The sequence below is a fragment of the Cuculus canorus genome, chromosome 1, assembly GCF_017976375.1.
Source record: "Cuculus canorus isolate bCucCan1 chromosome 1, bCucCan1.pri, whole genome shotgun sequence".
Lineage (NCBI taxonomy): Eukaryota > Metazoa > Chordata > Aves > Cuculiformes > Cuculidae > Cuculus > Cuculus canorus.
This window is the reverse complement of record NC_071401.1, coordinates 176,819,175-176,837,516: the sequence shown is the minus strand read 5'-3', so window position 1 is coordinate 176,837,516 and position 18,342 is coordinate 176,819,175. Positions and strand designations below refer to the sequence as shown.

General features: G+C 39.8%; 1 protein-coding gene across 10 annotated transcripts in view; it reads right to left on the bottom strand.

Annotated features, from left to right (window-relative positions):
* Positions 1-17,294, bottom strand: part of ADAMTS20 (ADAM metallopeptidase with thrombospondin type 1 motif 20) — an 87,418-nt gene extending 70,124 nt beyond the window's left edge. For all 10 annotated transcript variants that reach the window (XR_008448153.1, XM_054056067.1, XM_054056073.1 and 7 more), the window contains exons 1-3: positions 16,880-17,294; positions 5,145-5,307; positions 1,118-1,374 (exon numbers count right to left, since the gene is read on the bottom strand). Coding sequence is in view for 9 of the 10 variants with exons in the window: in XM_054056067.1 (XP_053912042.1) it covers positions 1,118-1,374; positions 5,145-5,307; positions 16,880-17,293 (834 nt within the window). In the remaining variant the exon portion in view is untranslated. The remainder of the gene's footprint in view (positions 1-1,117; positions 1,375-5,144; positions 5,308-16,879) is intronic.
* Between the last annotated feature and the right edge of the window lie 1,048 nt (positions 17,295-18,342).

The following is an 18,342-nucleotide window of genomic DNA, read 5'->3' as shown; positions in this document are numbered from 1 at the left end:
GGGATGAGTTGTTTCTAAAGGAATTCCAAACTGAGTCTGTACTTTCAATACTGATTTTTTTTGCAATACCTGAATTTTCAGAACCTCACACCACTGTCAGCAGAAAAATTCAGAAGACTTGATCAAACTAAAGTATGTTGATCTCCCTTAAAATTTCATTATTTTTCTTATAAACCAATTAAAGAAAATCCTATCGTCTACATTTTGGTGTCTACGTCTGTGTAATAGATGACAGCACCTCTACTGCCATCAACTGGAGATCTAGACATTCGAGTGATTAGAACTCAGTTCAGTTGCTTAACTACACATTATCTCACATCAATTCATATGCTTATATGTCATCAGACACCTACATGGAACTGGCAGATATAACAAACGATCTACTGGAGACCTGCACACCTTTGTGAAGGAGCAGGTGATGCCAATCAGATGTCCAATGGCATCTTAAATGGCACCGGACATTTCTATGAAGCAAAATATTTGATCCCAGTGGAAACTAGAAAGCTATTCTGCAAGCTCGATGTTAGACACATTTTCATATAAATTAAGCTTCTTGAATAGACAGAAGGACAGAAATCTAGAAATAATTACTATGCACAATATTCTAGTGTGCCTTCTCCTAAAAATTGGTTCAATAGACAACCCTTTTGATTTTACAGAGCTTTTTACTGAATCCTTAATCAATACGAGAAGTGACTCTTGGCTCAAGAAAGAATTCACCACAGACAGAGCTCAGCTAAACGATGCCAACTCGAAGTCCAACCCATATTTATTTGATATTACTCAAAAAACTATGATTACTATAACAAAGCGTTTTTTCAGTCTTAACCTCTGTCTGCTGTAATTAATCCATATGCTTAACTCACTGAAGCTTAAGAATTCTTCTAACACAACAGCAAATCAGGAAATAGGTCACAGCATTTCACCTACACACCTCATCACATTAAACTGAAAAAATCCATAATCTGAAGTCCCTACTATTTTTTTTATGTTTATAGAATCTCTTTGCTTTAATACAGAATTCAATCAAACCAGAAGACAGGAAAGTTGCAGAGGAGAAAACAACAGAACAGAAAGAAATTAATAATTATCAGCAATTTCAGTTAAGTTTACTTACTATTGACATCAGTGTTAGTATGTAGTGTTGTAAGTTCTGCCCATGGTGACGAACCATTTTGGTGTCAGCTGTAACCATCACTTCTACATATCTTGGATAGGAAAGAAAACGTTTTTTCCTGGAATGTGGATTGCCATCATCCTTTATAGATAGGTTATTTAAAGTATATTCTAAACTGAGAGACTTCTGTAAAACATTGCTGTCTTCATTTAAACTGCTGAAGGTTGGATGTAACAAAGTGCTCTTCATGTCTTTTTCTGTAAAGTAAAAAGATTTACTGTTGAATGCTGTTTCTAAATTTAGAAAGCAAAATGGGCAAAAGGCTGCCCAAAATATATGAAGCAAACTTGTATTTATGAGTTTATTTCCAAGAGAACCAGTGCAAGAATTAAAAAAATATATTAAACATGGAAGGCTGCAATAGGAACATCAGATTACAAGTATTCTACATTATCATATATAGATTCATTGCTAAAAATCAGTTAAGAGATAGCAGTATTAACATTTCCTAGAATGCAGTATAATCCAAACAGACAGGATGGAAGGAGATAAGCACTACAGTTTAAGCAGTGCAACAAAGGAAGCAAGTTAATTAAACAAACTACATATTATTTACACACATTTGACTCTGACAGAACCCATAAAACCAAACCATAACAGAGACTAGGTCTGACTCCTGAATTCAAGAGTCCCTATTGACTTTTTCATTTCTCTAAGTAATGCTATACGAATATGGAGTTTACTTCATAAGCAAGCACACATCAAAAGCCTTCAGTGACTTCCTTGACAACTATGTTAATATTCATTATGTAGGAACAGGTTCTAAAGGAAATACAGAATCTACTCAGATAGCTCCAAACTAAGTACAGTAATACATCCAGTTATGCTGCATAGTCCATCCACCAGCGGCTTCTGATGCTCGATACATAAAATCAACACATTAATCAGGGAGTCTCCTCAGCAACAGCCCACATAAGAATACTTAACTGAGAAGCATATCTTAATTCTCACTACTCTCCGGAACTTAAGCAGCTAAACTGGCTTCAGCCACCTCAGAACAAACCTCCACTCTTTTTCTGGTAGCTGTATTTTCTCTTAAAAAGCAGCTGCCAAAGGATGTCTCCTAATCCTTTTATTCAATGACTTAGTGACTATAGCACTGAGTCAAGAATTCAGAGATTCCAACTTCTGTCACTCTCAGCTTTAGAGGATTTATATCTACGCATTCCATATTTCAAAGGAAGAGCTCTCATCTGAACTTTAAGCTCCTTCTGATAGGGCAATAATTTGTCCTCTTTAAAGTCAGGGCACAAAACAGCCAGAAAACAGCAGGCCAACAGCAAGCACCTTACAGTTTCCTGAGTAATTGTCTAAAAGTCAGTCACAAAATACAGCTACAACAATTACAAAAACTATCAGCATTAACAATAAACGAAGGGAGAATTTGGGGACTGGCTTTGAAAAGGAACTTGTTCATTAATAGCTACGTATATTAGATGTGTTCAGACTGAGTGAGTTTGATGCACTGAAGAGAACTGGCTGAAGCAATCCCATATGAACATCGTTACTATGTCACAGAAGATGTCTGAGATTTCAGAGTACTGGCAAAATGGGAAACATCATCTATATTTAAAGTGAGGGTTTAAAGAAGACCTAAATTTATGAACCAGCCAAAAAAGAAGTCAATACCAGAAGAAATCAAATTGATCTTGTTTATAAACACCAGAAATCAACAAGCAGGTGAGTAACACCTATCAGGTTTATCAAAAACTTCTTATAGCAATATCAGATAAGCTTCCCCGTAGTAAGGAAATAGGATTTATGGATAGAGGAAATGTAGCAGATGTCCTGTCCTGGTTTGAGTAAGGTTTGTATCAGGGTTTCCAATTAAATTTTCATCAATGAGTTAGTTTAGAAGAAATGAATACAAAGTGAGAAAAAGAGCAGTTACACAATTTTAGAAGCAATTATCATGGTCCAATTTCAAACTGAGAAGATGTACTGAAGGCTATGCCTCTCCATATCCTCTCTCAAGTTTCACTTACCAGATAAAGAGAAACTCTCAGGACCACAAGTATTGCTAGATCTACTATGTACTTCCTTGAAGAGAGGATATGAATAACCAGGAAGACTAGCATTACAGGAGACAAATCTTTTCTTTAGAAGGACAGAAATATAACACAAGGGTTTTCTGCATGAACATTTCTGCAACTTCACTCCCCCCCAAATGACAGTAGTTGCTGGCTCACCATCATTTGTAATTGCTCCAATAAATAAAAAGGGGGAAAATGACCATATTCTTAATACTTGGAGACTTATTCCTCACACTAAGTTGCTTATATTAATAGAATTCTAACATACAGCATAGAAAAAAAAACCCAAAGAAACAAACTGAAAGGCCTCTACTTTGGTTCAGTACATATTATTCATCATTTAAAAGAAGAATCGGGAATAATAAAACTTGCTTGATTTTCAAACAAAGAACTTTCAAACATTGTTCTGCAACGGCAATCAATGTCAGCACAGGCTTCCTAAAATCGAGCTAAAGGAAAGCAATACCTTTCATTACAATTTGTTGGAAAAGCAGAATTCTCAACATACCATTTCTGAGTATATTTATACTTTAAGAAATTTCCAAAATTAAAAAACTAGCTACCCAAGCTGCACCATTTTTTTTGCAATTTATATTTTCAAGCTTCTAGACAGATATTCCTTAAGAAAATTCAGTTGAAATTTTATTATTTTCCCTTTCTTCAAATAGTCATATTTATGCACTCAGCCTTGCTTAAACATTCCAGAAGTGCAAAATTCATAAATGCAAGTTTAAATCTCATGAGAGGCACAGGATTTTAATTAGCCATGATTTTTCTAAATACAACGCTGAACCAAATATAAGCTACTTTCTCCTATTGTGAATATCTACTCATTTATTTTTCCTTTGAAGCCAAATAAATGAAGCCCATATGCTTCTAGCAAAAGCAAAAGAAAAGCATTTATTATGTCACAAGGCATAAAAAAACCCTGTGTTTCCAACACAATGAAAATATTTTTTAAATGGCACTGGTATAATAGTAAAGGTTAAGAAGTTCATTGCTCAGGCAGGATCTTCAAAGGCTTCTACATCATTATATCCCAAAACAGATGGTATCTTAGTGTTTAGAATGAGTCTGTGGACACCTACAATTTCAAATAAATCCTTTCTAATCCTGCTCTTTTGTCTAGGTTTTGTACTTTGATGGTAGCTGCAGGTGCCTTTCTTGCATTATGCTATTTTCCAACTACAAAGATGCATGCGTAACTACGAAAAAAGCCAGCTACTGAAAATGTGCTGCTCCACTAAAAAACATATTAGTCTAAAGCACGATGCTTTCTACTCACTGCTTTATGGTATTAATAAAGCTTTTTGTCCTTCATGGCCACTTTCACTGCATACATTTTTGCTCCTAAGTTACTCTGCTTAATGATTAACCTATATATTGTGATGCTATGAAAGTATAACTTCATATTCACAATTCATCACATATCCCAACAGTATGCTTGTAAACTACTCCACTTTCCTTTATTTTAAGTAAAACTAAGTATTATGTAGTATGAACAAATTGTTAAAAAACTCGTAAGGAGAAAAATTTACATTAGTGAGTAATATTAGATACTTCCATTATTAAGAAAGACAGATGTCCTGTATTATCTGTTAGACTTGCAATGTCATTATCTGTTGCAAATGTAAGCAACAACAACTCCCTTGAATCTACTCTTTAAATGTTTACATATGGGACAACGTAGCTGTAAAAGTAAACCCACAGAGAAGTTCTTGCAATATTATGATTTTTTTTTTCAATGCACATTTTGTGCTATATTTGAATTAGTCACTGGCAGAAAAGACAAGGCTGCCAAGCCCACATGAAAGAAATGTGTAGGTTCCAATGGAACAATCTGCAGACAAATATTATTTACGAAAATTAAATCTTGCTTTTTTTAACATCTGATATTTGAAAAAGTCACAGTGAAATTTAAAGCATGACTATACCTGAAACTTCACAAGGTTTATGAGATTTCTGATACTTTTTTTTAAGTTCTTCATGCCTGTATATAAGATGTGGTTTGTTATGCTCATCTTCATGATCACCTCCATCCGCTTTCATCAGAGGTTCTAAAAAATATTCACCATCATGTGTCTTAAAGGTGCCCATCTGAAAGTAAGAGAAGTAATTGATTTATTTTCCACTAAAAATACTGATGGGAAAATCGTTTTCATTGAAATAATAACTATTTATGACAATATTTTGAAATTAATGAAAGTAAATTTACACGTGAGACAGAGAAACTTCAGTGGAAGCTGCAGATGGAAGTTTGAAGGTCAAGCAAAGAGAAGTTTGCTTTCAGAGACTTGTCCCAACAGAATAACTTCTAACAGACTACCTTGCATATAAACAATGTATCACAGGTAATCACTATACAGAGTTAATGAAACAAAGTACATCACAAAAGTGAAGAGTATATACATATTATCAAGAAAGACAGGATGGGAACTGTGCAAATGGAAGCAGAGGCCATCAAGAAATTCAGTGTTTCCTCTGTCCAAATTTTAGGCCAATTTGTTGCTTTCTGTCCTATACATCATTTATATAATATTTTTCTTCTAAGATTGCACTTTGCCAATAGATTAGAAACAGTGCTAACCTGATATTCTTTTTAAACTCTTTGAAACAAGTTCCAGGAATTCAAAGCTGACATTTCATTGAAGTGTTTTTCTCCTTGTTTTTCTACTATTTCACAGACACAAACAAACAAAAAAAAAGTATTGAAAAAAATCACTAAGGCATATGTCTTTGAGTGAGCTTGATCACTTCGAAAATTCCACTCAAACTTCTGATGCCATACTTAAACAACCAAGTGCTTACAGAGGAAAAATCCTATCTAGGAATTCACAACCATATTTATGCACCATTTCCCTATCCAAAGGATTGGGAGGAGTCAACATGAGGCACCACGTCTGATCTAAGTCAGTCTAGGACTGCTGATACTTTGAAAGTGGTACTCCTGTCTTGCTCTTTGTCTGGATGTCCATTAACCACACTTTTTTTATGCACTAGCAATGGAAATCACGCAGACTGTATATCAACTCCTCTGTGTTGCTAAACATCTATGCCTCACACCAAAGAAAGGCGTTTTCAAGATTTTTCAGCTGAAATAGCAACGGTAACCTGGAAGGGAGAACAATTTTTCCTGGGGGAAAGAAAAAAATCAACTTCATATCAGCAAAAGTTTACTGTAAAGCCAGACCATCAAGCAAGTCGGAAACCTGCACACCAAGCTGAGGCTAACAATGAATACAATATAAAATGCCTGGCAACATTTCTGGCTCAACTTTCATTACTCTATAGTCTAAGTACCTCAGTAAAAACAGATACGTGTATTTTAACTGAAATCCAGAATCCTGTGCTGAAAGACACACTGAAGTCATTTAAGGAGGGAGGGAAAAGGCAGGCAATTCTCTTTTAAAAAAATACTCAGAAGTAGCAGTAACTGTGCTCAGCTTCTAGAGACAAAAAACAGTGCTCTGTCTTAAGAAGGGTGTATACTCCTTGTCATTTAAAACCTAAGCAGACATTGAGCTTGAAGCCATCAGTTCCAATCCTTTAAATTTTCTATGAAGACTAAAGCTGGATTTTCATTGCTACACGTGGTTATGTCGTCGTTTTCCAAATACATGTGTGTACAAAAACCTCAATCACCAGCTACACTGTGTGTTTTACAGGTTTTCATTCATGAAAGTGATACAGGTTAAGGTGACAGACTGCTGATATAAACAGAGCTATTGCTGTGAGTTAGGCACGCAAGGAAAGGGTCTGAGAGATCCAAATGAAAAATACTTTTGGAAAAACGAAATAAACCAAAGTCACTTAGATATACAGAGGGAGGTTGCTAAAACAGGAGCCTAAGCATTTGCAGGAAATGAAATCAGAAATGAACTGGATTTACTTATCATATACAGATGCCTCTCAAATCATGTAACAAGAAATCGCCTGAAAGATTCTATTTCTGTTCTCAGATAAAGAGGTAAAAGTACATTTAAGAGATCTCTTCAGTGGAACTGGACTACAAAATTGAAAACAGTCTCTTGCACATCATAAATAAGTGGCCCAAAGAGCAAGTGCAACCCAGGACTATGCATAGGCATTGATTTGAAGAAATTTATGAGAAAACCCACATGAGAAAGGAAATTTATTTCTTGGACTTAAAATACTTTGGATGAGTTAGACATTTTATATTAAATCAAGGTTCAATGGATCAACACAGCTACTCGCTATATATGGTATGTCTTAGTGATTTAAAGTAGCTTAAAACTGTAGAGTCTTAATCAATGTATTTGCCCTATTCCAAGAGCAGCAGAAATAAATATTGCAGAATTTATGGTTAAAGTATGCACCATGCCCATGTACAAATTACATCCTTGTGTATCATGGCAACCTCATAGAACACATGGAAAACATAAGGATATAAAGCAGGTTTCAGAAATGTGGAATCAATCTTAATATGTCCAACAGCAAAATTGGAAAAGTTTCAGAAAAATGCTAAAACAACAACTGAAGCCTGGAAAATGGGATTCTAAACCAGCAGGCTCCCTCCCAGGTAAGCTCCTCTAATGTATTCAAGTAATTTTATGCCATCATTATATGACTTCTTAACACAAACTCAAAAAACTGCAAGTAATTTCCAGCAAGAAACCAGCAAGAGTACTTTCATGGTCAAAGTAAATTACAAAATCCCTTCCTTTTGTATTACTCTCTTCCCTTCTCCTCTCCTTCCCTCTTGAGTCGATTGAAAGCTCTTCTGAATCAGGTGAGAAGCCCTTCACCCTTTTCTTCCTGCTCCACTGTTATTTTTTCTAATAAAAGACTTATGCATAGCATAATTAGTTCACCAAAGAAAAAAGTATTAGAGGTTATCTGATCGTGGTATACTGCCAACATCTGGGAAAAATATTTCTACTGGACAATAATCCAGCTAGAAATACAGTAAAAGGTAGTGGATGCAAACTAATGTTTTAATTAAACTAGAGCTAATATTACAGAAATAAGAAAGTAGTAATAAAATAATAAATAATACAGTAGCTAAGCAACAAGTAAGAAATATCTAGCAATGCATAAGTGTTACCTGGTGGAACACCTGTTTGAAGTGACTAAAACAACATTGGTTTTGAACTTCTTAGAAAGAAATAGACTAAAATGCTAAAAACTTATTATAGGGGAAATAATCTTTCGTCCTAAGTTTAACTACAATCTACCTAGATCTTCTTACAAATTCTGTGATGTTAAGATTTCATGAGCAGATACAATCACACCTTCAGCACATTTAATCACATCTTTAACAGAACTCAAGAGGCACCTACCTGTGCCCAGAACCGTCCCAGTATGGAGAGCCATTTAATACTTTGTTAAATAAAACTACAATATTCGAGATTGGAATTTAAGTTCCATATAAACTCCTAAAGGGATCTTACCTATTTGTATGTTTAGATGGCATTTGATCTAACTGTGCTGGTAACTGTAGCGCTGGATCTAGTGCCCTCTCTGCCAATTTACTTTCACCAAGGAACAGACATACACAAGGTATTCCCATTTTCCATAACGCATAGGGGAAAGAACATCCTTGCAGGAAGTGTAATCCTGGCTCTTAGATACCCTGAACATCACTTTGTAAGGCTGGTTTTGGCAAGTAAATCTGGCTCAACCCTGGTAAAAATGCTATAGAATCATAGAATGGTTTGTGTTGGAAAGGACCTTAAAGATCACCTGGTTCCAACCCCTCTGCTACGGGCAGGGACATCTCCCACTAGACGAAGGTGCTCAAAGCCTCATCCAACCTGGCCACTGAACATCTCCAGGGATGGAGCTTCCACAACTTCTCTGCACAACCTGTTCCAGTGCCACATTACCCTAACGGTAAAAAAAATTTCTTCCTAATATCTAATCTAAATCACACTTTTTTTCAGCTTAAAACCGTTACTCCTCATTCTGTCACTGCCCTTCCTGATAAAGAGCCCCTCTACAGCTTTCCCATAAGCTCCACTGTGTATTCTGGGAGTTTCTAAATACAATTTCTAACAACTAATAGCAGAGAACTTGAAAGACTGTAACAGAGAGACTAATAACAGTCTCAAAAGACAGCTGGAAAGAGGAGGGATCATGGCAATTAGCAAGATTCATTGGAGTGGAAGGAAGAGAGAGGCAATTTATTTTTACCTTTATACACAATTCACAGTGAGAAAGCTAGACAAGTCAGATAAAAATTACACCTAACATTTTTTGTCATAGATTTATATACGGAGATTTCATTACCAAAAAGTAGCTATTCAGCTATATCTGTTGAAACTAGTGAAATGCATTGTAAGTATACATAAAGAGGGGGTTTTTTGGTTGGTTGGGGTTTTTTCTAGGGTTGGCTTTTGATGTTTAGCTTTTAGGGGGTTTGGTTTTAACGTATAAGTAATCATCAAGCTAAGTATAGAACACAGATCTAAGGGGATCTATACCAGAAGAAACTCCATCATATAATCTTGTCTGTCTCGGTAAATGTCAAGCAAATGTACATTTGCAACTTATCTCTGTATAAGGAGAACTTCCTAGCTTTGATGTTTTTAAGTACATGCAGAACCACTTTCTTCTTTCACTGGAAGATGAACAGCTCAAAAAAGTCTTTTCAACCTCATACATGCCATCAGGCAGTTATCACTCAAGTATATGCAAGGTATGGCTAGATTTTCACCTGTTTTAGTCAACCACAAAGTAAGTTACTTTGAGTACTTTCGCCAATATGACTATTCCCACAAGGTACAGCCTGTTATCAGTGTCTGAATTTGCTACCACGACCTTGCCATTTTCTACACAAGAGTACACCTGAAACAGAATGGCAACTGAGACTAGTGCAGATACATCATCTCATGTGGGAAGCCTATCTACTCCCCAAAAGCACAAAGTTTCCCAGGATCCACAACTGCTGACTGCCACCTAGGGCTGGAAGCATTTATTTAAGACCAAAAAAGAGAGCTGTTTTGCACACCATTTCAGTAATTTAGTTCATCTAGTGATAGCAAAGGGCCATATGTTATACTCTCTCCTCCTCTGACGTCTCAATCACTTGCATTCATGAACAGTATGTTCTGCATACTTCCTAGAAGTTTAATGAATATATGCATGTATATACATACACATATATATGTGTACATAATTTTACCTCCTGGGGCTGCCCACAGCTTTCCAGCAAGTTCACCCGTGTCACATAAACCCAAAATGATGAAAGAGATATTGTGGATCTCCTATAAAGGCTGTAGTTAAGAAGAGGCTGCAGCCATCAGGGCAATTTATCTGGCAAACAGCATGTGCTCAAACAGCTGCCAAGAAGGCGGCTACCAGACACAGGATGTGAGCAAGAAGTTGGCCGGTGATGGCTGAGCACCCTTGGCATAAAATGTTAAACAGAAGTCAACGTGCCCACATTAAGGACAATTCATGCAGAACTGCTGGTGAAAAGTAGATCTGTACTCAGACCCTACTGCTTCCGACAGATATTTTCTGTGACAGCCCTCAGCTACACAATTTTCAGCCCGATGTATTTTCCCAGCTTACAATTGCCATAACCACCTGTATTCATCAATCTTTGCTGTTCCCTGTGTAAAAGCATAGCGTCTGTGGAGATATTTTCAGGAAAAGTAGAGATAGGGATAACGTATCAGGCATGTTTGAGGTTTTTTTGTAGCATATGCAGGGGGGACCTACACTGTCTTACTATTTTATAACAAACTGTGCAATGAATAGTGCAAGCAGGCAAAAATTGACTCTGGGATACAGGATCATATTCAAATAAATTCAAGTGTTACAGTCCACTACCAGATATATGTGAAAAAGACACCTACAAAGCTAAAAAGACATGAGATAGCAATATTAAGAGATACATGTCATTCATCCTGTGACCAACACAGCAAGACTAGGAAGATTTCAGGCAACTGCAGTCATTAACATAGACTATTGTTGAAAAATGCAAGATCAAGTATCACAGAAGTGGAGATACTTAAAAATTGGCCCCGATTCTGAGAATGTATATTGAGGAAAAGCTAATAAGAAAACACACCAAAGTAAATCAGATAAAAATTTTATGTCATATTAGTCAAGAGCAAAAGAATAAATAATCAGAGAAGAAAGCAGCAAAGAAAAAAATCAAATGAAAAAAACAAATTAAGCAATCAAGTACAAAATTCTGTATCTAGAACTTTTCATCGGTCTAATTCCCGATGCCTAGCACAAAACACAATAGTCAAAAAACCCCAACATGTTACCTTTTACTCGCAGAGTCAGTCCTTGCACTTGAAACCATTTTGTGCTGGTGAGACAGAACAAATGCAAAGAGCAGTAATGGAAGCAAATAATTGAAATTATTAGCACTAAGCAACACAAAACTAAGGAGCAAGTATCTAGAGTCTGTCACGTGCGCTAGATCACCACAAGAAACTAGATTCTGGCTATGCTGGCATTAGCTTCTAGCAAGTGGGGAGAGGGGGTATGGATTTATTTGTGGGTTTTTTTGGTTTGGTATTAAACCAAACAATTGAAAATTATATTTCATTAAAATAAATTCCAGGATCGCCTGTTTTTTTTCCTGAGAAGGAACCACTGCACTCTCTTTAAAAGTAGACAGAATTGTTTTCAAAATTCTCTAAGAAAGGTGATCTGCTGACCCATATTAGTAAAAAAAAAAAAATAAACACAGACTCTTGTACTGTGGCAATTTCGAAGATCCACACTTAGGTTCATATTCTTGCCATTCTCCAGACAAAAGTAAGCTTGACATGCAATAAAGGAGAGTTACCAAGGGGCTTCCTAGAGCTCCCAAGGAAGGAATTTGTCACGCAGACCTTGTTACACTCCAGAAGCCACATCAGAACAAGGCAGTTTTACCTTCCCAGACTGCCGAGAGCTGATAGCTAGTGGTTCCATTCAATGATTCATATGTACTTTCCTACTCCTAACTTTTGCCCATCAGTAAGCCTGTGAAATCGCTCCATAAAGCAGAGACTGCAGACTCAAAAAGATCAGCATTTCTTCCTTTCTTATCTTTGCCTCTCTCACAGTAGATCACATAAACCACCTCTGGCACTTAGGCATTCTCCCAGCTCACAAAAACTGATTTTAACAATCCTCAGCATCACTCAACACATTCCTGACCGTCACAAAAGAATACCAGGCTCCTCAAGGGACTAAACAACCTGGTTTTATAGCATTCATTGAGGAGTAAAACAAATATAAATAAAGCTTCTTTCTTCAGACAGGGGTCTGCTAGGAACTGAAGGCTCATTCGAGTTATAAATGGTGACACTATTCACCGGGATTTGCTAATAAACTTCTAAGGCACATGTTCCTGAAAGTTAAATGATTATTTTTTTATTTATTTTTTTTTCCACTTTCTTGGTTTTGCTGTCTGGATAATGTTTGAGAGGTCGCTTTAGCTTACACATATCCAGGGACATCTTCAGCAGATCTTGTTTCCTATGTTTGTAGAAAGCTATAATTGACCAATGCAGTAGGAAAAAAAAAGCAGAACTTAAGGAAGTAAAGTGAAATGAAGGGTGAAATTTCAAAAATTACTCTAAAGATGCAAGCAATATCCCTGTATGTGATCAGATGTTCAACTAGGCACCCAGGCTATCACTCCAAATGACCTTCTGCCTTTGATGGCATCCCAAACTTCCCTAATTACACACTCCCTCCTTGCAATTACTACAGACTCCCCGCTGACCTTCTAACCTCCCTTTGCCATTTGCATCCCTGAACCCAGGGCATGTTCTGAAATGTAACACAACAAAACTGCATACAGGGTGTCAGGAGCCATTAAGCAATGCTTCACGGATACTCTGGTTTGTACATGCTCTTGGCACACTCAGAAAAAGGCTTAACTGAGGGTGAAAAGAGAAAGCAAAGCTTGAGGGGCAGCACACACAACCTGAGAATGCAAAAAAAGAAAAGAAGGAACTTAGTGAGCAGGAGTGAAGCTGTGAATGGAGGCAGAGCAGAGCTTGAGGACAGATGCCTATAGGATAAAGTGAACTCAAGTACCCGATTTAACTTCAGATCACTCAGGCACAACTTCAGAGCAATTTTTAAAACTCCACTGCTAAATTTCCTGCACCTTTCTATCTAAATCAATGTCCTTTTTTCCTCCCTAGCTTTCAGAGCACTGGTCTACAGCAACTGCCTTATACATCCAAAGCTGGACGATAAAATTACAGCTAATTGTTCCAAGTAATCTCTTCTATTTCAATTTCCATACACAAAGATCAAGTTCAGCACTGGAGATCATACAAAGAAGAGAGATTTTGTTTAAAATAAATACAATACAGGGCTACCGAATCACTAGTCTAGTTTCTAGTGTCTCACAATAAACAGTATCTTACCTCGGCAGCAGTCCCACTTAAATATTGCATTCATTTATTAAGTCTGGTACTGTTCAATAAAACAGCAATAACTGACTAGCTTATTTTTGCATGTACATTTGTTGAATGCACAAAACTATACAATTTAAAAACCTTGAGAACAAATATCTTCTTATTAACTTTTGAGGGTAGCCCCAACAGGGAGTAGAGAATGCATTCAGGGAGGAAAAGATCTCATAGGAAAATTCCACCTGGCCTCTATCTCCCTCCTTTCACAGTCATTCTTCTCTTGCATGCAAAAAGACCTGTCTCCCCTCACAGTCACATGAAGAGTGTGAACACTTTAGATCGATGAGAATGAGGAAGAACACAGGCAGAAGGCTGGAGGATACTCTGTGCAGATACAGGCAACCAGTTGGCTATGACCACCTTTTCGCCCCCCTGTGAACAATAGGCATTTCCCACAAAACATGCACCAGCACCCATGGAAGGATCTGCTTCACCTTCCGACAACCTCACCAGCTTCTTTAGTGAGGGGAAAGTAGCCACAATGGATATGTTACATACTCTCTGCAGGGCTGTGTCTACTGGGGCAAAACGTAAAATGAGCAATGACAGAAGGTCTCCGGAAGGACCCACAAATTCCCAGACAACAAGGTTTTTGCTGGTGGCTCAGACTAGGCACTGTGTCAGCCAGGAAACAGCTGAGGACATGAAATCCAAATGGAAGCTGCTGTGGAAGTTCACAAGGCTCATCTGGAAGAGGCAAAGGCTGAGTTTAAAGGCACTCAAGGATTTCTGAGTGGAATTCTGGATTCATGATGCAGGCTAATGAACCAGCAAAGCAAAGAGAGAGACAAGTGAGACATTCAAATTATTACGCAGAAGAGGAGGGTCTTGTGCTGAAGAGTTTGGAAATTGCTAAATAACAGGTAGTTGAGACAACCTTTAAGTGAAGTGAGTGCATGCTTTTCAGCAAAAATTATTTTCAGCGCACGTAGTCCCTTAAAGTAATGCAAGTAATGGTTTCCAGGGACAGAATTAAAATAGGCAACAAAAGTTATGAGAAAAAGAATGTTTTAAAGCTTCTTAGATTTACCCCATATAGACTATGATACTATTCTCAACGTCACAGAATCATAGAATAGTTCGGGTTGGAAGGGACCTTAAAGATCATCTAGTTCCAACCCCTTCTGCCATGGGCAAGGACACCTCCCACTGGATCAGGCTGCCCAAGGCCCCATCCAACCTGGCCTTGAACACCTCCAGCCCTGGGCAACCTGTGCCAGTGCCTCACCACTCTCATCGTGAAGAAATTTCTCCTTATGTCTAGTCTAAATCTGCCCCTCTCCAGTTTATACCCATTGCCCCTAGCCCCAGACCTTTGTATAAAGTCCCTCCCCAGCTTTCTTGTAGGCCCCCTTCAGTTACTGGAAGGTCGCTCTAAGGCAAAAATGGCAAAACTTTGATAAACACAAAATTACTGCTTTCAAACACTAGATTCTCCAGTAATTTCCAAGGACTATCCCAAGCCCACAGACCTCAACCCAAAGACAAGGTAGCATACATCCACATATCCAAGAACAATCACTAGACAGAAGTGTCTTTCTCAAGTGCCAATTATTTCTGATCCTTTTTTCCATCATGTACATCACCTTCTTTTAATATGCATTACACCCTCCTGCATGCATCCATCCAACTCCACTCCATTTTCTGTAGGCTACTAGAAAGAGACTACAATACTACCGGATCTTTTCAATTCCCAAAAATTAAAGTCTTGCACTTTCGTTTCCTGAGTGACTGAAAAAAACATGTTATATCAACTTAAATTCACAGCAATATTTACAACATATTTTTACAGGGTGCATGTTACTGATATTTATCCTCAGCAATTCAATCAACAGTGATGGGGTAAAGTGCTAGGTGTGAGTCATCTTATTCCTTGACACAAAACTGTACAAATAGCAACACAGAACAAGCATTTTGATAGACAGTTATCATTCCTCACTTATAACCATGCAGTAACTACAAAAGCTACAAACATGTAACTGATAACAACTAATGGCATAATTTTATCAAAACAATAGCTTAGTGTGTTTTTTTACAGGCATGTTTTTTCCTCCTGATGGAATATATAAGTGAGGAATAATAGTACTTGAGATGATGAGATAAGAACTAGTGTTGATATTTTCCTGCCTCTGCTTTCAGTGATGTTGTAGGAGTGTGTCATGTTCTAATAGCTGCGCAGCAATGCTTTCTAGTCCTGTTCCTGTTAAAAGGGAATGGGAAGCCTCCTATTAACTTCAGTGGGTTCAGTGTGTCTATGAAATGCTTCTTAAGAACTAAATTGAGCAAGCAAGTAAAAACTCTAATGAATGATATACATTCTTTGCTTATCTCTTGATAGCATTCCTTCTGTTTTCCAAAGTGGTAATGAAGAAACAGTGTCACGCAACTGTCTATCAAAACACTTGTTCCGTGTTGCTAATTTTACAGTTTTGTGTCAAGAAATAAGATGGCTCCGACCTGGTGCTTTACCCCATCACTGTTCACTGAATTGATGAAGATAAATATCGATAATGTGCACACTGTAAAAAATATGTTGTAAATATTACTGTGAATTTAAGTTGACATTTCATGACGTTCCTGACATCAAGGGTTACATCATGAAGAAAAAACTCCTGACGTCAGGAGTTACATCAACCAATTCTATTACAGGCCAGCAATAGATCCTTTGAAAGCAGCATTTGTCCATCCCACCAATAAAAGTATCATCACCACTACAAACTGCCAATGCCAAGACATTTCATGACCCACTACTTGGAGCGACACCCAAGAACTTCCAGCTCAGCTCCGCCGACAAGGCATCCCACTACACTTCGTCCGGGGAGGAGAAGGACACAAACGGAGAATCACAGAACCACCAGGTTGGAAAAGACTTCTTGGATCATCGAGGCCAACCATTCCTATCTGCCACTAAGCCATGTCCCTGAGCACCTCATCTACCTGTCTTTTAAATACCTCCAGGGATGGGGACTCAACCACCTCCTGGGCAACCTCTGACAGTGTCCCATGACCCTATCTGAGAATTTTTTTTTTCTGATGGCCAGCCTGAACCTCCCCTTGAGACCATTCCCCCTTGTCCTGCCCCCTGTCACCGGGGAGAAGAGGCCAGCGCTCTCCTCTCTACATCCTCCTTTCAGGTAGTTGTAGCGAGCAATAAGGTCTCCCCTCAGTCTCCTCAGGGCTGAGCAACCCCAGCGCGCTCAGCCGCTCCCCTTTCCCTCAGCCCTTCCCCAGCTCCGCTGCTCTCTGGAAGGACCCAGCTCTCTTACCAAGCCCCCGCAGATGCTGAAGACCGCCCGGTGCGCCTCCTGCGCGTTGACGTGCCCGCGGTAGAAGCAGTGGCGCAGGTCGGGGCCGGGCGGCTCCCGCGGGGCCCCCGCGTGCTCCACGCGGTAACGGGCGGCCACGAAGCCCGCATCGGCGCTCAGGTTGAGCCGAAAGACCTGCCCGTAGGCGCTGAGCCGGTAATGCGCTCGCGAAGCCGCGGGCTCCAAGCTCCTTCTCCTCCTCCTGCTGAAGTGACGCGCGGGAGGGAAGGCTTCCCCGAACTCGTTCACTCGCACGGGCGTGACAATCTCGTAGGAGGAGAGGCGCTCGGCCGAGGACTCCTGGGCGGTGAGGGGCGCTCGGTGACCCGCCCAGGCGGCGGCCAGCAGGCACAGCAGCGCCGCCGCCCCCCGCATGGCTCCGCGCCGCCTCAGCGCCCGCCGCCCGCCCGCGCCGGCCCCGCGCCGCGCCGACCCTCCATGCGCCGCGCCCCGCGCCCCCAGCGCCGCGCCCGCACCCGCGCTTCAAAGCGGCCCCGCGGCCCGGCCCCCCCGGCAGGCGCTGCCCAATGGCGGAGGCGGCCCCGGCGCGCACCGCCCCCGCGGGCAGGGCTGGAGGAGGGGGGGTCGGAGCTCCTGGGCGCCCTGGAAAGTGGTGTTGCGTGTTTGCCGGTTCTGCTCTGCTCCGTTGTCCCCGAGGAGCATGTCCCAGGGACTCCTACTGGCTCGCTCCTTGAAGAGCTGGAAGTCTGCTTGCCTGAAATTTAGGGTCCTGACTATTCTCCTCGCCTGTCCCATATGCCTCAGGACCTTGAACTCCACCAGTGGGTGATCACTGCAGCCCAGGCTGCCACCGACCATAATGTCACTGATGAGTTCACTTGCATTAGTGACCATCAGGTCTAGTATTGCATCCGCTTGGGTGGGGATCTCTCTCAGCTGGACTAAGAAATTATCTTCGATGCACTCCTGGATTGCCTGCAGCTTGCCGTGCTACTTCTCCAGTATATGTCAGGGTGTTTGAAGTCCCCGAGCAGGATGAGAGCTTGCGAGCACAAAGCCTCCTGTTCCTGGAGGAAGAAGGCTTCATCAGTCAGCTCTCCTCGATAGGGTGACCTCTAGTACACACCAACCACAAGGTTCTTCTTGGCTATTCGGTCTTTTATTCTGTCCCACAAGCTTTCAACCTGTTCGTGGTTACTCTTCAAAGACAGCTCTTCACATTCTATCCCTTTCTTGATACAGGGGGCAAACTGTAGAATCACCAGGTTGGAAAAGACTTTTGAGATCATTAAGCCCAATCGTACCTGTCCACTACTAAATCATAACCTTAAGCACTTAATCTACCCATCTTTTAAATACTTCCAGGCACAGTAGCTCAACCACCTCCCTGGGTATTCTGAAGGTTCAGAGATGTCCCCTCAGGTTCAGCGTCACCCATGTGTTCCCGCAGATCACATTCCCCT